This window comes from Saccostrea echinata, unplaced genomic scaffold, assembly GCF_033153115.1.
Source record: "Saccostrea echinata isolate AGI-Se365-2 ecotype Australia unplaced genomic scaffold, CSIRO_AGI_Sech_v1 ptg000023l, whole genome shotgun sequence".
NCBI classification, from domain to species: Eukaryota; Metazoa; Mollusca; class Bivalvia; order Ostreida; family Ostreidae; genus Saccostrea; species Saccostrea echinata.
In genome coordinates this window covers 2,258,624-2,281,304 of record NW_026889772.1, presented here as the reverse complement: position 1 = coordinate 2,281,304, position 22,681 = coordinate 2,258,624, and the positions used below count along the sequence as shown (strand labels likewise).

General features: G+C 34.5%; 2 protein-coding genes and 1 pseudogene across 2 annotated transcripts; 1 reads left to right on the top strand and 2 right to left on the bottom strand.

Annotated features, from left to right (window-relative positions):
* Positions 1-3,610: 3,610 nt before the first annotated feature.
* Positions 3,611-6,881, bottom strand: LOC133191596 (uncharacterized). Its single transcript, XM_061327341.1, has 5 exons — positions 6,620-6,881; positions 6,467-6,531; positions 4,938-4,983; positions 4,739-4,824; positions 3,611-4,024 (listed from the first exon to the last, which is right to left on the bottom strand). Exons 1-5 carry the CDS (start codon positions 6,879-6,881, stop codon positions 3,611-3,613), a joined length of 873 nt encoding a protein of 290 aa, XP_061183325.1.
* A 296-nt stretch (positions 6,882-7,177) lies between these two features.
* LOC133191594 (uncharacterized) lies at positions 7,178-7,849 on the bottom strand (annotated as a pseudogene).
* Positions 7,850-14,481: 6,632 nt separating this feature from the next.
* On the top strand, positions 14,482-16,140 carry LOC133191593 (uncharacterized). The gene has a single exon (XM_061327340.1). The coding sequence runs from the start codon at positions 14,482-14,484 to the stop codon at positions 16,138-16,140; it is 1,659 nt and encodes a 552-aa protein (XP_061183324.1).
* The last annotated feature ends 6,541 nt before the right edge of the window (positions 16,141-22,681 follow it).

Here is a 22,681-nt window from a genome sequence, read left to right as displayed (position 1 = left end):
TAACTTTATTAAACAAGGAATTAAATAGACTGAATTCATTTCAATATTTAAAATTGTATTACAACATCTTAAATCTGAATACAGAATAGAATTGTGTGGAAAATCCATTCTTTGTGTTTCTACATAATATATGTATACAGACATAGATATCACAAATTATTATATAATATTTTTTGATTGGATGAGATCTAACAATGTTAGAAAAATACTACGTTATATTGAACTGCATGTGACCTTCCAGGTCAGTATAAGGAATTATTTATTCTCCATTGGACCAAAAATAGATAAGGAAATTCCAAATTGATGCAAATAGTTTTGGAAAGTTATTTCACTTGCATCTGACCTCCACTCATATGAACATTACATTAAGGCACATAGATTCTTGGGTGGGTGGGTGGGTGGGTGGGGGGGGGGGAAGCCTGCCCTTCTCCCCACCTTTGAGAATGTAAAGTTTTAATTTGAATTTTAAGGATAAAAAATTTCAATGAAAGCCCCCTCCCCTCGTTTATTGACCTTTACATCCCACTAAATAAAATTTTGAGTTGTGAGAATTCTTTTCTTTCTTTTTTTTGGGGGGGGGGGGGTGTACTCAAATATTTGTTATTTTTTTTCTTTTAATGCCCCTTTTTTCAAAATCAATCCTATATATGTGTCTCACATTTATTTTTTTTACATTACACCTAAACTAGAATTAATACGACTGTTTCTTTAAACCCCTTTTTTCTCAATATGTTCGGCTAGTACTTCAGCAGAAGTGAACAAGTAGATGGCATGGATTGCTAAATGAGTGTGGTGTGTTTCATTTAATTATTGAATCATATAATAAAACAATTATTGCTGTTTTTTTCCGTCAATACAATGATTTAGCCACCTTCGAAGTACAATATTCACCTCACCCTTCGGGCTCGGCAAATATTGTACTCCTCGGGTGTCTAAATCATCGTATATTCTCAAAACCTAGCAATAATTGTATAATATATATTTCTAGTTGGAGGGGGCACTATCAACTACCAAAAATTTTTTGACAAGCCAAAAAAAAAGGTCAGACATTTTTATGAGGGGGTACAAGCATATAGTAGCTATGTTTTCTATAGTATTCTATATATCGGCAAAATTATTGAGGGGAACAGCCCCTCATGTCCCCACCCCACCCCCGGTTCCGACAGTCATGTACAATTAATGTTGCACCTGTTGCAAAAAAAGAAAGAAAGAAATTTTAACAGGTGGCTTGTTTAGAGGCATTCAAGATGTTATATTAAATGAACATGGATTTCATAAGAAATAACTAGAAATATGTCCATAGGACATGAATGCCCCGCCGAGGGTATATTAGTAATGCAACATGAAAATTTGTATTGGTGTATAAAATTTGATGAGAATATCTTGAATAGTTTCTTTAAAATTTAAATTGAAATCTAAACAGTTTGATATAGATGACAAATTCTCACGAATTTATGTATAATTGCATAAGCTTACATAAAAATATCTTAAATGGTTTCTTTAAAATTAAGCGAAATGCAAATTTAAGAAAAGTGAGGTCAAGGTCCCAGAAAAGTTCAAGGTCAAACGTTTTTGATGCAGTTGAATAGTTCTCATAAATACATATAAGCATATTAAGTTTGATAAAGAGCTAAACACTAATTTAAAATAAATGAAGTTAAGATCAAAGGAGAGGTCAAGGTCAAAAAATGTTGATGCAGTTGAAAAGGTTACATCAGTATGTATTAGCATATGAAATTTGATAAAAATATTATGAATGGTTTCTTTAAAACTGAGCTAAACACTTATTTAAGAAAAGTGAGGTCAAAGTCAAAAGAAAGGTCTAGGTCAAAAATTGTTGATGCAGCTGAAAAGTTACATCAGTATGTATTAGCATATGAAGTTTGATAAAAATATTATGAATGGTTTCTTTAAAACTGAGCTAAACACTAATTTAAGAAAAGTGTGATCAAGGTCAAAAAATATTGATGCAGTTGAATAGCTCTCATCAGTATGTATCAACATTTAAAGTTTGACACTAATGAAAAGTGAGGTCAAGGTCAAAGGAAAGGTCAAGGTAAAAAAAATGTTGATGCAGTTGAAAAGCTCTCATTAGTATGTATCAGCATATGAATTTTGATAACACTATCTTGAATGGCATCTTTATAACTGAGCTAAAAACTTATTTAAGAAAAGTGAGGTCAATGTCAAAGGAAAGGTCAAGGTAAAAATATTGATGCAGTTGAATAGCTCTCATCAGTATGTATCAGCATATGAAGTTTGTTAAAAATATCTTAAATGATATCATTAAAACTTATCTAAACACTAATTTAAGAAAAGTGAGGTCAAGTCAAAAGAAAGGTCTAGGTCAAAAATTGTTGATGCAGCTGAAAAGTTACATCAGTATGTATTAGCATATGAAGTTTGATAAAAATATTATGAATGGTTTCTTTAAAACTGAGCTAAACATTAATTTAGGAAAGGTGAGGTCAAGGTCAAATGAAAGGTCAAGGTCAAAAAACATTGATGCATTTGAATAGCTCTCATCAGTATGTATCAGCAAATAAAGTTTGACACTAATTTTAGAAAAGTGAGGTCAAGGTCAAAGGAAAGGTCAAGGTAAAAAAAAATGTTGATGCAGTTGAAAAGCTCTCATTAGTATGTATCAGCATATGAATTTTGATAACACTATCTTGAATGGCATCTTTATAACTGAGCTAAAAACTTATTTAAGAAAAATGAAGTCAAGGTCAAAGGAAAGGTCAAGGTAAAAATATTGATGCAGTTGAATAGCTCTCATCAGTATGTATCAGCATATGAAGTTTGTTAAAATATCTTAAATGATATCATTAAAACTTATCTAAATACTAATTTAAGAAAAGTGAGGTCAAGGTCAAAGGAAAGGTCAAGGTCAAAAATTGTTGATGCAGTTGAAAAGGTTACATCAGTGTGTATTAGCATATGAAGTTTGATAAAAATATTATGAATGGTTTCTTTAAAGCTGAGCTAAACACTAATTCAAGAAAAGTGAGGTCAAGGTCAAAGGAAAGGTCAAGGTCAAAAAATGTTGATGCAGTTGCATAGCTCTCATCAATATTTATCAGTATATGAAGTTTGATAAAAATATCTTTGATAGTTTCTTTAAAACTGAGCTTTGAACAGAGCTAAATGCAAAGTGTGATGGAGGGACAGACAAAAGGACGGAGGGATGGAAGACGGACATGACAAACACTATATGCCCCGGTCATATTCATGGAGGGGCATAAATAGGATATAATTTTCAGTGGATGTAAAATATACAGATTTTTGTGAGAAAATCAGTAATAGTTGCTACCAGTGAAACAGAAGGGGACTACAGGTTTTTTCCTTGTCTATCACACTTAGTCTTCCACACTTTTTAGCTCACCTCAGCTGAAGGGAGATAATTAAGAAAAGGTAAAAATTGGGTGGGGTCATTTAAATATCCTCATCACAAATACCACTGGGCCAGGAAAGATGAAATTTATAAAGCAAGTTTTTAAAATGATCAATTTATTGTTCTTTAAACTGCACCAAAGAGAATTTTCATTGCACATACAGAACCTGGCCGTTCATTCCTGGATCTTGGTTTTTAAGAAGTGACACACTCAGTCTACCTACTCTCAGAATCTTCATGAAAAACAATTACAGACATGAACACATTGTCAGGAAGCCTGGCCCCTAGAAGTCTCTCTCTTGTGTTTTCAACTACAGTACTTCTGCATAACTTGTTAATTTCATGCAACAGTACAATTGTTTTCTTGGTCAGAAATGAACACTTAGAGCAAACCATGACTTCTGTTTCATCTGTATTGGTATAACAACCACAATCTTCTTTCTTTGTAGACTCAGATATTGATTCATTACATGGACAGTCAGAACACTTTTCATATTGATGTGATGTAATTTTGTTCATCATTACAGAGATGTTATCAATCTTTGTTGCTATGTCTGATTCCAATCTCTGGGGTGACAAAAAAAAGACAAAACCAAATTCAGAGCAGCTTGGAGACTTTTCTGAGGACACCTGTAAAACAGACACTGGGTGAACATAGAAAGAAACTAAATAAAAACATTAAAACAATGTCTTATTTTTCATTCAAATGAGGAACCAAAATTGGTCCATGGCACAGAATAAATAATAGTGATAAATAGCTGCTATGGCTGAGTATAATTACAAATGCATTGGAACATTGTTTTTTATAAATTCATAAAGAAACTTTTAATCCAGATAATGCATTTTATATTTACAATACAAATAAAATCAAACATTATTCAGTTTTCAAGGGCTCATAAAAATAACAAAAGGATCCACCCTAATATTGTATTTTTCATTCTAAATTCTTTTGTCTAGAGCTTTACATTATAAAACCAGGGTTTGTACAGACCATGAAAAGTGATTGACAAAAGGAAAGAAAAAATTGTGTTGATTTACCTTTTTATAGCCTTACCAATTAGAAAATGTTGAAAAAACATAAATGAGAGGTTAAATGAGCTGAAGAAATTAAAATAATATCAATCAGTAGATGTGTAATTGTGTCATTTTTTTTAACTTGCATGTTTGTATTGTCTAACAGAGCTTAAAAAAAAGGACTTTAATGTGCTGAAAAAGTGCTAAAATAATCTTATCGGGCATTACAAAGCCTGGCAACTTATTGAGCAGTGAAAATGAATACTAGTAAACTCAACTCATTTATACTACTACATGTATTTATAACAAGAGAGATAACTGCTGACTCACCTTTAGATTTTCTTCTGTGATGGAACTTATGATATTATCTCTTTGGTTTGTTATTTCTTCCTCAATGAAAATGAATGACAGATTTTCTGCAAGGATAAATTAAATAAAACACTCTACCTCAACAGGAAAAGCTTGTTACTGATCATGACTTGATATTTCACCGAGTTAATTTATTTACAAAGTTCTGCAATTTGTGTACCTCTTAGTATACCCTGTGCTGCAAATAAGTCTTTTCTGTATGTAACCTGTAAGTAATAACACAAGGGGAATAACTCTGTATCAACATATTTCATCTTATTATTTCATTTACTTAATTTCTAGCAATAAACAACAAGTATGAATAGGCAGAGGTGAAACAATACAGCGATATATCAATCCACTAGATCATGAGTAATCATGATACTAATTTTGCATCACCAGTGTAGTATCTTGATGCTGATCTTTTTGAATTTCTTCTTTAATTAACTCTAAATAATTTAATTATACAAATTCCTCAATGCAGGATTAGGTCAGTTTTCAAGAATATTATGCCTTGAGCTTTTACTTGTTATCTTTGTCTAGGCATTTCTATTATTTTTTTTGCTGTGAAAATAGTCATTTTTGCTGATATTAAAAAAATTATAAAAATGTAACATGGCTATAAAATAAAACATACTGTTTATTCTGGGTAGTCCTTCCACTAATCTGACTCTGTATTAACTCACTTTCTATGGATTGTCTGGTCTCTCCACTAACCTGAGTCGGTACTAACTCACCTTCCATAGTCTGTCTGGTGCCTCCACTAATCTGACTCTGTATTAACTCACCTTCCATAGACTGTCTGGTCCAACCGGTAATCTGACTCTGTATTAAATCACTTTCCATAGACTGCCTGGTCCCTCCACTAATCTGACTCTGGATTAACTCACCTTCCATAGACTGTCTGGTCCAACCAGTAATCTGACTCTGTATTAACTCACCTTCCATAGACTGTCTGGTCCCTCCACTAATCTGACTCTGTAATTACTCACTAGCTCCCATAGACTGTCTGGTCTCTCCACTAATCTGACTCCGTAATTACTCACTAGCTCCCATAGACTGTCTGGTCCCTCCACTAATCTGACTCTTTATTAATCACCATCCATAGACTGTCTGGTCTCCCAACTAATCTGACTCTGTATTAACTCACCCTCCATAAATTGTCTGGATTCTCCACTAATCTGACTCTGTATTAACTCACATTCCACAGACTGTCTGGTCTCTCCACTAATCTGACTCTATATTTACTCACCTTCCATAGACTGTCAGGTCTCTCCACTAATCTGACTCTGTATTAACTCACCTTCCATAGACTGTCTGGTCCCTCCACTAATCTGACTCTCTACTAACTCACCTTCCATAGACTGTCTGGTCCCTCCACTAATCTGACTCTCTATTAACTCACCTTCCATTGACTGTCTGGTCTCTCCACTAATCTGACTCTGTAATAACTCACCTTCCATAGACTGTCTGGTCCCTCCACTAATCTGACTCTTTATTAATCACCATCCATAGACTGTCTGGTCTCCCAACTAATCTGACTCTGTATTAACTCACCCTCCATAAAATGTCTGGATTCTCCACTAATCTGACTCTGTATTAACTCACATTCCACAGACTGTCTGGTCTCTCCACTAATCTGACTCTATATTTACTCACCTTCCATAGACTGTCAGGTCTCTCCACTAATCTGACTCTGTATTAACTAACCTTCCACAGACTGTCTGGTCCCTCCACTAATCTGACTCTGTAATAACTCACCTTCCATAGACTGTCTGGTCTCCCAACTAATCTGACTCTGTATTAACTCACCCTCCATAGACTGTCTGATCTCTCCACTAATCTGACTCTGTATTAACTCACCCTCCATAGACTGTCTAGTCCCTCCACTTATCTGACTCTGTCTTAACTCACCTTTCATAGCCTGTCTGGCCCCTCCACTAATCTGACTCTGTATTAATTCACCTTCCATAGACTGTCTGGTCTCCCAACTAATCTGACTCTGTATTAACTCACCCTCCATAGACTGGCTGGTTTCTCCACTAATCTGACTCTGTATTAACTCACCTTCCATAGACTGTCTGGTCCCTTCACTTATCTGACTCTGTCTTAACTCACCTTTCATAGACTGTCTGGCCCCTCCACTAATCTACACTCTGTATTAACTCACCCTCCATAGACTGTCTGGTCTCCCAACTAATCTTACTCTGTATTAACTCACCCTCCATAGACTGTCTGGTCTCTCAACTAATCTTACTCTGTATTAACTCACCCTCCATAGACTGTCTGGTCTCTCCACCTATCTGACTCTGTATTAACTCACCTTCCATAGACTGTCTGGTCTCTCCACTAATCTGACTCTGTATTAACTCACCTTCCATAGACTGTCTGGTCCCTCCACTAATCTGACTCTGTAATTACTCACCTTCCATAGACTGTCTGGTCCCTCCACTTATCTGACTCTGTATTAACTCACCTTCCATAGACTGTCTGGTCTCTCCACTTATCTGACTCTGTATTAACTCACCTTCCATAGACTGTCTGGCGCCTCCACTAATCTGACTCTGTATTAACTCACCTTCCATAGACTGTTTGGTCTCTCCACTTATCTGACTCTGTATTAACTCACCTTCCATAGACTGTCTGGTTTCTCCACTAATCTGACTCTGTATTAACTCACCTTCCATAGACTGTCTGGTCTCTCCACTTATCTGACTCTGTATTAACTCACCTTCCATAGACTGTCCGGTCCCTCCACTAATCTGACTCTGTATTAATCACCTTCCATAGACTGTCTGGTCCCTCCACTAATCTGACTCTGTAATTACTCACCTTCCATAGACTGTCCGGTCCCTCCACTAATCTGACTCTGTAATTACTCACCTTCCATAGACTGTTTGGTCTCTCCACTTATCTGACTCTGTATTAACTCACCTTCCATAGACTGTCTGGTTTCTCCACTAATCTGACTCTGTATTAACTCACCTTCCATAGACTGTCCGGTCCCTCCACTAATCTGACTCTGTATTAATCACCTTCCATAGACTGTCTGGTCCCTCCACTAATCTGACTCTGTAATTACTCACCTTCCATAGACTGTCCGGTCCCTCCACTAATCTGACTCTGTATTAATCACCTTCCATAGACTGTCTGATCTCTCCACTAATCTGACTCTGTATTAATCACCTTCCATAGACTGTCTAGTTTCTGTACTATCTGGCTCCTCCACTAGTCTGACTCTGTACTAACGCACCTTCCACAGACTGTCTGGTCTCTCAATTAATCTGACTGTGGTAAAGTGTAAATATTTGAAAAGTGTATATAGTTTTAGTATTTTAGAATTTTGTATTTATTTGACATGTTTAGTATTATTGTCTACAAAATAATTTTTGATATTATTTTTTACAAGAAATTTATTTAATTTAACTTATTTCTATTTCAGCATTTTATTATTTATTTAAGGTATATTATACTTTAGAAGATATAATTATTTAGGAATTACTTTAGTATGAATAAATATAAGTTTCTCTTATGGTAATTAACTTTGAGAGGTCAGTGACCTATGAAGTGACCGATTAGTGAGATTTCATTGGACGAGGTTTTGGAGGGAAATCTCCTTTAGGGCAGTGTATTTATGGTCAGAACTGGTCATACCAGTCTTTGTGTCTAAGCTGACAGAATGTCTTGATTTCCTTTTGACCATATTAAAGGGTCTGGATTACATAATGTATGTAAAGTAGCTGCAAGTCCTGAAATCCTGGAATTCAATACTCAAGAATGCAGTAAACTGCTACACCCAAAATTAATAAAATCAGGAAATCAAGACATCCTGTCAGCGTAGACACAAAGACTGAACTATAGTTTCATAGTTATCACTATAGTAAATCAAAGTTTTCAAAGTGATCACTATAGTAAATCAAAGTTTTTACCATAGTAATTCAAAGTTTCCATAGTGATCACTATAGTAAATCAAAGTTTTCAAAGTTATCACTTTAGTAAATCAAAGTGTCAAAGTTATCACTATAGTTAACTATAGTTTACATAGTGTCAAAGTTATCACTATAGTTAACTATAGTATTTTTTTGTAATTGGGAAAATCCGTACCCGAGTATTTGGGAAAAAATCAAGATTTCTTCATTCTCATCATACAGTGTAATTTATTTGGAACATTTTTTTTATCGTCATACAGTTATATTTAAAAAATCATTCACTTATTTATTTGCATTATTCCTGAACTGATTAACTGACAGTATTATTTCCTGTACATTATATTGTCATTTTCCAAAATTAAAAGTGCATTTTTTTAGTGAGTACACTCCCCAATTATCAAATGTGTGCAAAAGGGTAACACATCCCTCGGTCAGCGGCGACGCATTGTTTTGTTTACATGTACAAAGACGGAGTTTATTGTTTATTGTTGACCAAAGGAACCTTGTGGCTCACAGGTACACAAAATAAATACAATATAGGCAAATGGCAGAGGATTCAAAATGAACTACAATATATAAATGTATGGATATAAAGAGTTTGTAACAAAGATAGAATCTAACTAACTGAAATTTGAAACATCATTAATGATATTTAACAAATTAGTGTTTCCCTTTGTTTTGTACCTTTCAATAAAAATTGACAAAGTTTCTGATTAGTTTTAAAATTATATGCACTAAAAAGTTGAATGAGTCTGAAAAAGGAAGGCTTTTTTATGATAATAAGGCTTAATATATTTTTTACGTAAATCAGAAAATGCCGGGCATATCAAAACAAAGTGAAATTCATCTTCTACTTCTTTCATCTTACAAAATAAACATTTGCATTTATTTCGGGGTAGGTTTTCATACCTTCTATTTTCAATATTCAAAGAATGTGCAGAAATTCGACATTAACATAACACAGACTTTTCTTTGTATGTCAATCGCTTCACCAGATATCTTTTTAAATCAAATGTGTCAATTATTTCTTAATACAAAATACATTTTGACGAGCTTTCAAAAGCACTATAACAATTTTGTATAAATGTCAGTTAAAGATGCTGTTCTACAAGAAAAGAAAATTGTTTAACATTACCAACTTCTTGTTGTTCCCAAAAACTTCCAAGTCCTAAACAATATAGTTTATTTCTAACTGCACTTAACCAATTTGTACAATTTTCCTGTTGTTCTTCATACTTGCATATAACGGTTGTTTATAACATGTCTGCAGAATGCAATTATTTGTATTGAGTAAATTACACCAGAATTTCAGAATTCGAAGTTTTCTTTGAACATACATTTGGCATCTACCAAATTCGAAATAAATCATTAAGTTATTTGTATATTTTCGAAGCAACATAATTTTCTTCAAAAAGTTAATATGTATACTTGCTCAACATGTGGGGCTTTATGAATCCCCATGTCTCACATCCATAATGAAGAACAGAACCTACATATGTATCAAATAAAGAGAGTGTAGTCTCAACATTTAGATCATTCCCTTTCACCCTTTTCGCAAAGATAAAGTACACTTTTTAGCTTTGGTAGCAAATGATTTCTGTGAACAATCAAATTTACCATTGTATTTTAAATCAACTCCTAAGTATGTGAATATATCAACAATTTCAAGTTCAGTATTATCATGGAAACACTTTTCAAAGCTTTTTACTTTTCGTTAGAGTTGAATCAACTTTATTTTTCGGTCCTTTTAAAACGCGGTAAAATCTTTTTGGGTTGTATAAGAGGAGCAACTCTAGTTGATTTCCCTCTTGTCTTTGATTTTGTTTTTAAGTCGATTTTCCACTGCTTTATATTTCTTTTTAGCAGTAACAAGTTTTCATGATTCTCTCGTGTTCTAGCTATGTTGAAAGACGCCAAATTTTTCCTGCATTCTTTATATAAAGCTCGACACTGATCATCAAACCATGGTTTGTCCTCAGTCCTTGATGTTTTTGCTATGTAATGTTTCTTATTAGGGTTATATGTGAACTTTTTAAACGTATCCAATATTGCATCTGAGAAGTGTTTAACTGTGTTGTTGATGCCCTCTGGAGATTCGTCGATATTTTCCAAGGAAGATATTATATTTGGCATACAGTTGTCTACATGTATTTTAATTTCATTTGTTGCATCAGGATCCCATGATATTTTTATCGACTTCATAGAAGGGACGGGGTGAATATTGTGGTCCTCTTTTTTTGTTTGCTTTTGTATTTAATGTAAGATAAATAGGCGCGTGATCCGAATGCATATTAAAATCGCCAACACAGAAATTACACAAATTGTCTCGCAAGAAAATATCTTCAACTAGGACATAGTCTATTAAACTAGTTCCTCTCGCACTACAAAATATTACTTTTCCGTTTTGTCTTCAGAAGACCGACCGTTTAGAATTCTTAGCTGCGTGGATTTACACAAAGAAATGAGGGCCCGTTTATGAGAATTAGTACTAAGATCCTATGTTTTTCGTTTCGTAATTTCTTCATCTGGAATATAACTTAGTACACTTAAAATATGATTCTGTAAGGTTTTATAGATGATATCCGATTCGATAAAATCCACTGCCGTTCTACATCTACTATTCAAGTCTCCCATAACGATAACATTTCCACGAGACGAATATTTAGCAATACTGACTTCTAAAACATCAAATATTTCAATATTATATGCGGAGTAATATATACTGCCTTCAGGTGGAATGTAGGTAAAGGCCACATAAAGATCTGTTTCGGAATCAAATAATTGCCTATCTAGTTTTAACCAGATGATACTATCATTAAGAATCTCAGAAAAAGACAAAAAAAAATTTTTTAACCAGTGTTTCGAAGCACAAAACAACCCACCGCCTTTACATTTACTTCTCTGTACATGTGGGAAAATGTCAAAATCACACAATTCACAATCATCACTTTCTAACCATGTTTCGCATAAAAAAATCAAATCATTTTCTCTTAAAAGATTTTGGAAATTTTCATCCTTTATTTTTTTATCTAAAGATCTCTGAATGTTTCAGCTACATATCTTTAAATGATGTTGACTTAAACCTTCTCTGCTGTCCTAAGCTGTGTCGTTTAGCGGTTTGTCTCTTTTCCGTCTACATAAAGTTTATTCACCACCAGATTTGCTCGTTGATTATTTTTTCCGTCTACATAAAGTTTATTCACCACCAGATTTGCTCGTTGATTATTTTTTCCGTCTACATATAGTTTATTCACAACTAGATTTGCTCGTCGATTATTTTTTCCGTCTACATAGAGTTTATTCACCACCAGATTTGCTCGTTGATTATTTTTTCCGTCTACATAGAGTTTATTCACCACCAGATTTGCTCGTTGATTATTTTTTCCGCCTACATAGAGTTTATTCACAACCAGATTTGCTCGTTGATTATTTTTTCTGGCTCCTCTATATGAAGGATATAGTTTTTTTTTCTAGTTTCAAGGACCTCAGTAGGAAACTGTTCCCGGACAAAGAAGTTTGTACCCCTCAGATTTATTGAATGGGATCGAACAATTTCGTTCTCCTTGTGAAAACTAAATTTTGCTACAATTTTCCTATGATTTTTCTTTTCAACAGGTCCTGATGTATGAACCCTCTCAAAGCTGATTATTTTGGTCAATTCACTGTCTACCTTCATGTCATTCTCCATAAATTCATACAAAATTTGTTCTGTGTCCTCAGGTTTTTCAATTGCTTTTCGGGAATATTGAAAAATACTAAATTGTCTTGCATTGTTCTGGTTTCAGATCCAAAAGCTCGCCTTTTGTTTTAGCTAAATCAGGGTTAGGATTGCATTTGTAGTGTCTTCCAAAGCATCAGAGCTTGATTTACACTTAGCTACTTCCTCTGCAATTTCGTGGATAGTTTGTTCCATATGTGAGAACCTCTTTTCTAGGTTATTTAACTTCGCTAAAATTTTATCAAGATAGTTCAACTTTGACAACTTATTATGGATATCTACTAGAATGTTCTGAACAGGGGGAGCAGGGAAATGGGGATACCCTGGTGGTACACAGAATTGGGGATGCTGCTGGAGATTTGGACTGACCATGGGGGCTCCGTCTGTCATCGATTTATTTGTTATTTGAATTGACTCGGGTCTAACATTTAGAACCTCATTTGAACTAGCTATTATCTTACTGGTGGAGCTTAAGGAAATGCTTTGATATGGGTTACAATTTATTGGAGAGGGTGTATTATTTTGAGCGTACATGTTGTGTTTTCGTTTCGGAGACAACTCACAGTCTATTCCTGCAGAACTTCTTTCCGAGCGCCTAGTAACCGGTCACTAAAATTGGATATATATATAGCACTTGATTTATTTAAAAAATAAACAGATGAAAGAGACATAACTCCTGCACCTCTGTTCAATAGGTTAGACACTCTATGTAAAATTATCTTAATACCAAACCGAAAGTTGGACTAAAAGCTAACACACCTTTTTGTTATCAAAGAAAAAATAATCCTTTTGTCTCGCCAAAGAATTTTGTACGTATTAACAAAATAATTTTATATTAAAATATGCTAACGTTCGATTTAATAATGTAAAGATTAATAAAATTCTAACCGCTTGATATAAGGTTTAGCTATGACAGGGGTATTTTCTTCTAGATCAACGTTGGTGCTACCTCAAATTTAATAAACAATCAATATTCTTTTAAGTCATCCTGAGAACTTAAATAAAAGGCATTACTTCCATGGAACAATAGGCTTAGGCCTGGAACAAATAATTATGAGGGAACGGCGTTAAAAATACACAATATCTCAAGTTAATTATACTAGTTCATGTGCAAAGTATTAAAATAAACACTTTATTCCTACTGAAGATTTATTTCGAATTCCTAATTCTTACAAGATCTATATTGTCGGAGTTTTATTTTCTTTGGTAATAGTAATCCAAAGTGTCTTCACATTTTTATTTTCTCAATGGTAAATATGCATACGAAAAAAAAAATAATGCATTTAGGGCAGACCTGCTATGACACAAGAAAGATCATTACTATCATTCTGAGCTAATTGATATTCGTGTTAGTGCTGGCAAAAATTTAATATCCATTGATCTATGTATATATGTATGATCTATGTATACTATTTATAAAGAGAATGAATGTAAACTAAAGAAACAACATATTTGTGACCTAAAATTACATTCTAAAACATGTACCAAGAATTAGGGCATATAGTGTAATTTTTTATATAATATCCTCGAAAATATTTATATGTTTTAGTTTCATTGCAATTGTGTACTGATCTTGAGAGAAAGCATATTTAATTTAGACAAAGGATAATTTACTACATATACTTTTTTTGGTAAATTTATCAATAAATTGCTCTCTTTGTTTATACGAGAATGAACTTTTGCAACATTGCTAACCCGCCTAAGCGAGTTGAGTAATTTTCTGCAATGATTGCGATCCTTATCTTTTTTATTAACAAGAAAAGACATTCTAAAACTTATATTTTAATTATATATATCTGTATATACTTTATATAAAGCGGGTAAAAGAGCATAAATATGTTCTATCGATCTGTACGTTACATAATTGAAGAGACATATGAAACGGTTGACAATTAACACTTCCTCCATATCTGGAGTGAAAGATGGCTATAATTAACTGACAGTTTAGATGTAAACATAAGAAATAAAAAAGAAAATATTCAATGGATATCAAAAATTATATATACATACGATCATTTCTTTATCTAATAATATAAAAAAATCTTTTTACAGGATGACCACAGCCTTTAGGGAAAGTAATGGCCTCTGCCGTCACTCAGGCACAGGATGTCATCACTTGCAACATTTGTATCAAACCTGTCCAGCAATTTTGTAACAGCTGCCAAGTCGGTCTGTGTGAAGACTGCATCAACAAACATGTCAACAATCTCAAGTCCATGAAGCATGACATTGTTCCTTTCACAAAGCGTACAGTACAGCTTGTCTTCCCTCAGTGTACATCTCATTCCCACCAGAGATGTGAGGTTCACTGTCAACAGTGTGATGTCCCGGTCTGCATAAAATGTCTCACAGGTCTACATCAGGATCATGAGGTTGTGGACATAGCAGTCATCATTGCAATGAAGAAAGAAATTATCAAAAGAGAAGCAGAAGAAATTGAGGTCATCATTTCCAAACACGCAGCACAAGAAGCATATGCTGAAAACAAAATTTCTAAAACTATCACTCATTTTGCAGCTCTAGGAAAACAAGCTACTGATCAAAGAAATCAATGGCACTTAGAGGTGGACAACATCTTTAACAAAATTGAGTCACTGATCCAATCACTCAGAGATCATCATATTACAACTCTTCAATCATGCCAGTTCCAACTCAGAATTCAGAATTCCAGTATGAGCCAAACTGTTCAAGAAAAAAAAGAAATTCTTAAGTCTTACAATGTTTCTGATGTCACAAACTACAAATCAAGACTGGATGAATACAAAACTATTCCACAAATACCTGATTTACCATTTCCCTCTCTTCAAACAAACACGGTCCAAGGGAGAGAAATCAGTATAGAGTTAGGAGAATACAAGACTACACTGACACAGACATCACTATCCAGTCTGACAGATGAAATCTCCTTTTCAACAGTTAAGGAATTATTGGAAGAGGCCAGAGTGATTGCAAACATTCAAACAAATGTTAAAAACTTATTTAAAGTGGCCTGTGTGGGATCGAATAAGGCTTGGGTAAGTGGAAAAGACAAAATGCTAACCTGTATAGACTTACATGGAGCTGTACAAGACACTGTCACCAGTACACGTGAGTTCTTCCCTAATGATATTACAGTGAACACACATGGAGATGTAATGTATAGTGATGGTCATAATACAACTGTGAACATTGTCAGAGGTGGAAAGACAGAGACACTAATCACAACACCAATGGGCTGGCATCCAACAGGACTGTGCTTTAACAGATCAGGGGAAATCCTAGTTGGTATGTGTACTACTGATTATAATCAATTCAAAATAGTTCGTTACCAAGGACAAAGAGTGATACAGGTAATAAATAAAGATGAACATGGTGATCAAATCTATCAAGGAGGGAAATATGTAATTTATGTCGTGGAGAACAACAATGGAGACATAGTGGCCTCTGATCTTAATGCTAGAGCACTGGTAGTGGTGGACAGGACAGGAAAATTTAGATTCAGATACAACAACAAACCTCCAGGGGGAAAGAAACCATTCTGTCCCAGACAAATAGTAACAGACTCCATGAGTCACATCATTGTGGCCGATGAACGCAATAACTGTTTACACATTTTAGATCAGAATGGCCAGTTCCTAAGATGTGTGGACAAACTAGGAGGAGATAAACCTATGGGACTGAGTATTGACTGTGAAGGGAGGTTGTGGGTTGGATTATTTAGTTCCGGAGACGTTAAAGTGATACAACACTTGAAATAAACATGGAATTTGGCATGTCTGATTTATGAAGTGAATAAGATTTACATATCAAGATTGTGATATATAACAGATTTTTCTTACTTTTTTCTGAATGAAAATATATTTCAAAAAAAAGTTCTGAATTACTACTTCAGCTCACCTGAGCTGAAAGATCAAGTAAGTTTTTCTGATCGAAGAGTGTCTGGTGTCCGTCTGTCATGTGTCGTCTGTAAACTTTTCATATTTTCGACTCCTTCTCAAAGAACCACTTGGCCAATATCACCCAAATTTGCCAAAAGTATTCATTAGGTGACGGGGATTAAAGTTAGTTCAAATGAAGGGCTAAGCCGTCTTTCAAGGGGAGATGATTAAGAATTAGTGAAAATTTAATGTCATCTATTAAAAATCTTTTCAGTAACAACTGGGCTAGAAAAGATGAAACTTAGGTGAAAGCTTCACTACACAGTGTATATCAAAATTTCATCAAATCATGACCCCCGGGACTAGAGTAATACCACAATCACAGATTTACATAGGAATATATAGGAAAAATCTTCTCAAGAACAGCAAAGCCATGATTATTTGTATCAAAGCATCTTTAGGTAGTGTAGAATCAAGTTTCTTCAAAATATGACCCCCAGGGCTAGGGTGGAGCCACAATGGGCGATCAAAATTTAGATGGAAATACATAGGAAAACTGTTTGAAAATAAACAAAGCCATGATTAGTCGTATTGATATGAAAGCATCCTCAGGTAGTGTAGATTCAAGTTTCTTCGAATCATGACCCCACGAGTGGGGTGGGACAACGATGGGCGAACAAAGTTTAACATGGAAATCCATAAAGAAAAAATCTTAAAATCTTCTTGTCAAGAACAATAAAGCCATAATTAGTTATATTTATAAGGAAGCATCCTCAGGTAGGATAGATTCGGGTTTCTTCAAATCATACACCCCGGGGCTAGGGTGGGGCCACAATGGGCGATCAAGTTTTACTTAGGAATATATAGAAAAAATCTTTAAAGATCTTCTCCTCAACAACAGCGAAGCCATGATAAGTCATTTTAAAATGGAAGCACCCTAAGGTAGTGTAGTTTCATTTTTGTTCAAATTTGGTGGGGCCACAATGGTCGATCAAATTTTTACATAGAAATATATAGAAAAAATCTATAAGAATCTCCTCAAGAACCGCAGAATCATGATTGGTCATATTAATATAGAAACATCCTCAGGTAGTGTAGATTCAAGGTTGTTCAAATCATGCCCCCGTGGGTAGGGCGGGGCCACAATAGAAGATCAAACTTTTACATAGGAATATATGATAAAATATTCAAAAATCTCTTAAAGCAGTGATTAGTCATATAAATATGGAAGCATCTTCATTTAGTGTAGATTCAAGTTTGCTCAGATCATGATCCCTTCCCCTGCCCCTCCCGGGTAGGGTGGGACCACAAACATTTAAACTGTTCAATACTGAACTGATTTCTGCTTTTCTCTGACCAAAGTGCTCAGGTGAGCAATGTGGCCCATAGGCCCCTTGTTGAGTTTTTGTATTTCATGTAAAATACACTTTACTAGCCTTTTTCATCTCTTCTTTAAACGACAAGCTTTTATTTATGTATTCATTACGTTACTTGTATTTTTTTTTTCATATACATTATATAAATGGTGAGGCAATATTACACCAGCATTCTCTGTATTAGTGAAGCACGTTGGATAGGCTCCGGACAAATGACTTTTAATAGTAGTGGTGAGACCTTAATATAATCAGGCCAGGATCAAGATCATCAGAGTGGTGTTGCACTAATGGTAAGCAAGAAAAGACATTGATAAAGTGGTATCAATGAAATGTATGGAGATAACGAACAGTATTCAAGCTCAAAAGTCCGTTAAACAATACAAATTTTGGAGCAGAGCAAACATGGACCTTTAAAACATCAGAGGTGGGATCAGGTGCCATGGAGGAGGAGAAAGCATCCTCTGCTGACCGGTCACACCCAGGGATGGGGTCAATTACATAGGAAAGTAATTAATTGAATTACAAATACTTGCCCAAAACCTTCAATTGAATTATCAATACATTACAAGGATTTTGAAATGTAATTAATTAAATTACAATTACTTTGCAAATGTAATTAATTAAATTACAAATTACATTTTAAGAAAACATTTAAATAAATTGTTCAGAACGTTCCTTTATATTCATATCAGATTCAGATATAACATTTTATTTACATGACATTTTCAAATATTGTGTCCCCTAACTTACATCTATCAGGTTTGAAGATATTCCTGCTACATTGAAGATACTTTCTACTGGGACATTTGTGACAGAAATAAATAGATACTGACTTGTAGCAAGTTTACTCATGCTTGTATCGTAATTCATTTGTGTGACAAAGTTTGATGTCATTTTTAGCTTTCTGGTATATTTACGTAAAACAATGGATGCATTTTGCCTTGATGTTTTCTTTTTCAGCATTCAAAAGAATCTCTTACCAAATGTAAACAAAACAACATGGCTGCTGGGACTATGTATCAGTTTTTACCTCCCCTCGCTTCCCATCACTTCCGTTACTAGGGTTGTATTATTGAGCGGCAAATTTGAACTAATAAAAAACAACGAAATTTTACACCCACAGTTGTTTAATGATTTTAGAATTAAATTATAAGGAATGATTCTAATTCTTGGCCAAATTATTCGAGTATAACCTGGTTTGGGTCAGTTTACGCTGTTTTATAATCCGCTTAATTTTTTTTTTTAATTAAAAGATCCGATATTTCAGAAGTGATGAGCAATTGTAGACTTTCATGAAATGTTATCCGTCTGTTTTCAAGAAATTGTAACGCTGTTATCATCTGTGGTGATTTTAACATCCATTACAACAAAAGTGACGACTATTGTCTTGACTGAACTTTGTGAAGTTATGGGATTGACACAGCTTGTAAACTGTCCGACACATCGATCCGGAAATACATGTACGCTTGATCTAATTATGGTGCGAAATAGTGGTAAGATAGTTTGCTTAGAACCAACCAAGACTTTCAAATTAGCGATCATAGCTTCATTCATACATTTATGTCCTTATCTAAGCCTAAGATCACCAGGGAATCTAGGAAAGTCAGGAATATTAAGGACATAAACCCAACGGAATTTATTCAGGATCTTAAGAAATTTAATGCCAATGCGACAGAACAACCCAATATTGAAGGCTTAGCTAAGTTCGATAACTCTGAACTAAAAAACATCTTAGACAAACATGCCCCTGAAAAGGAAAAACTAGTAACGATCCGACCAACTTTACCGTGGTTTACAGAGGAATCGAGTCACCTTAAAGCACGATGTAGGTCAGCTGAAAGGAGATGGAGAAGTGACAAGACTGAGGACAATGACAACACGTTCAGATGGGCAAACCTAAAAAACCTACAGGAAACATTTAAGATATAACAAGTTCAAACATATCAATTCGTCTATCGCTGAATGTGGCAAAGATGCATCTAAAATGTATAAACTGGTTTTTGGTTTAATCGGAGGAGTAAAAGGCAATCCTATGCCACCGAATACCAACGATGAGTTATTGGCAAACGAATTCAGCTCCTTCTTTATGGAAAAAATATTGAAAATTCGTAAAACATTAGATGATTTCGAACAGTCTGATCCAAATCTCGGAATAAAATGTACAGAACAGTTTAATCATTTTGAGACAGTCTCGGAAAACGACGTTCTACAGGTGATCAGGAATGCAAAGCCAACAACATGCCCCACAGACCCAATTCCATCAAAATTGGTAAAACAATATGCCAAGGTGTTATTACCAATGAAATATATGGAGATAACGAACAGTATTCAAGCTCAAAAGTCCATTATACAATACAAAATAGGTGCAGAGCAAACACGGACCTCCAAACATCAGAGGTGGGATCAGGTGCCATGGAGGAGTGAGCATCCCCTGCCGACCGGTCACACCCGCCGTGTGCTCCTTGTCATGATCGGGAAATAACGGAAAAATCCGTCGACAATTCAGTGTGTAAATAATGGCCTAACAATTAGTATGAAAAACTTCAGTCAGCATTTGACTCAAAGATAAATTGTATTTGCTGACAAGGTCATTGTATCGACCATAGAACTTACGAAATGATGACTTTAAACGAGACAGCTGATATTCTTGTTTCATCAACTTATTTGTCAATAATTTACCTCGTTTTAGAAATTGTACATACGTAGAGCATGCTCTTGCGTATCGAATCAACTGAGAGATATATACCCCATATGCAGGTGATGAAGGTATATTGCTGCATAAGTAAGGGAAGTTGACGATTGAAAAGTTAAAGTCATCACGTTTATCATAAAGCTTGGTTGTTAGATTACCATTAACGTCTTTTTCAAGTAAAATATCCAAATATGAAACAGATGTGTCAGACTCTGTGGTATCTTTTATCTCAAGTTCACCAGGATATATCGTATCGACATAAGAATGAAAATAGCCATTGTTAATTGACAATACGTCGTCGATATATCTAATTGTCGAGTTGAACGCCACAGCAAGTGTTTTCTTCTTTTCACGTACAAGATTTTGGACAAATTCTGCTTCATATGAATACAAAAAAAGGTCTGCTAATAACGGGGCGCAATTGGTATCTATAGGAATTCCAATAGATTGTTGGAAGACCTTGTCTCCAAAAACCATATAGATATTGTCAATCAGAAACTCAAGCATCTTTTTAATGTCAACTTCAGAGTACTTGTGTGTACAATCAGAATGTTTTCAACAATAACCATTATGGTTAACAAATCCCTTGCATCTGGCACATTTGCACAAAAGTGGGGAAAAAAAACAATCCCACTGTTGAAAAAGAAAGCCTTGGAAACAATATTCTCAAATTATCGCCCGGTGAGCAATTTAAGTTATATTTCGAAAATAGTTGAAAAATGTGCCTTAATTCAGTTTACGAAATACTTGGATTCCTGTAAATTACTACCAGATTATCAGAGCGCGTACAGGAGGGGATTTAATACTGAAACTGCTCTTCTCAAACTCACTTTTAATATACTTTGGAAAATGGAAAAACAATAGGTTATAGCTGTAGTGGCATTAGATCTTTCGGCTGTTTTCGACACTGTCGACCATGATATACTTGGTAATGTTTTACACACCAATTTTGGGGTATCAGATTCAGTAGTTAAATGGTTTAAAGCATATCTTTCCCCTAGGATGGCCGAAGTTCAGATAAATACGTCAAAATCTCAACCTAGACAATTAGATTTCTCTGTAGCACAAGGCAGCATGTGTGGCCCAGTTCTTTATACTGTTTATGCAAGTACGTTACAAAATTTCATCAAAGAATATGACGTCTCACTACTTGGGTTGCAGATGATCACTCTGTGTATGACAGCTTTGATCCAAAGGCCAAAACTGATGAACATCATGTGTTACAAAATTGGGAAACCGTTCTGTTAGACATTAATGATTGGATGAATTTGAACAGACTTAAACTTAACCCAAGTAAAACGGAATTTATGTTATTCGGAAGTCAAAAAATGCTATCTGCGTCTTCATTGAAATTGATCAAAGTGGTTGGTGCAAATGTTCTCAAACTCCTGTATATCAAATATCTTGGATGTTACTTGGATGAACATTTAAGCTTTAGGAAATTTGTTAGTGAAAAATGTAGCTAAAACTCTCACCGTCCCAATCGCAAAACATTTGCTTCAAGATCCTTCGCCATTTCAGGACCTACCATGTGGAACGAGGTACCTCCTAACATACGAGCCATCAGCGATTTTAACGTTTTTAATTAAGAGACATTTAAAAGCTTTTTATTTTAGAAGTGCATTCAATTGACGTTTTAATTATAAGATAACTATATAACTTTGTTTTATTTTCAGTTAAAATAGTTTTTATACTTATCTTATTTAGTTGTTTAACTTTGTTTAGGTCATTTTAATTACATGTACATGTACAGCGCCATTGATTGCATTTTATTTGTAAAATTGTGCGCTTTATAAATGTTAATAATAATAAAAATAAATAAATAAATAAATAAATAATAATTCAGCACAATGTGAAGTAATCGTACTTATCCATGCCTCACCGCACACAAGGTGCTGTACATTTACTCAAACAATTGAAATACAGCTTTTGCTTAATTGTGTTTAAAAGCAATAATGTTGAAAGTACCTTTTACAGGGGTTTGCTTTTCAAATGACCGTAGAACAATTATAAGTAAATTTATATACTAGCGACTTTTTTGTCTATTTTTACTTAAAATGCCGACTTGTGAGAACTAAAATTGAAATAGCTTCAGAGTGTTCTTTTAAACGGTGTATCTACACATTTTGACCCGAAAATAAGCACTCATGCAAATCAAAACAATACTTCAAACGGAAATACGTCATAACGTGGAGGTATCCCATACTACCTTAATGAATTTTTTTAAGTTCTTTCTTTCGTAGGGGCACAGGAAGGAGAATTTGAACATAGCAAATGCCGTTTCAATATAATTTGCAACTCTCCATTCCTGAAAAATAATGGAGCGCTCACACAAAAGAGTGACGTCATAAGT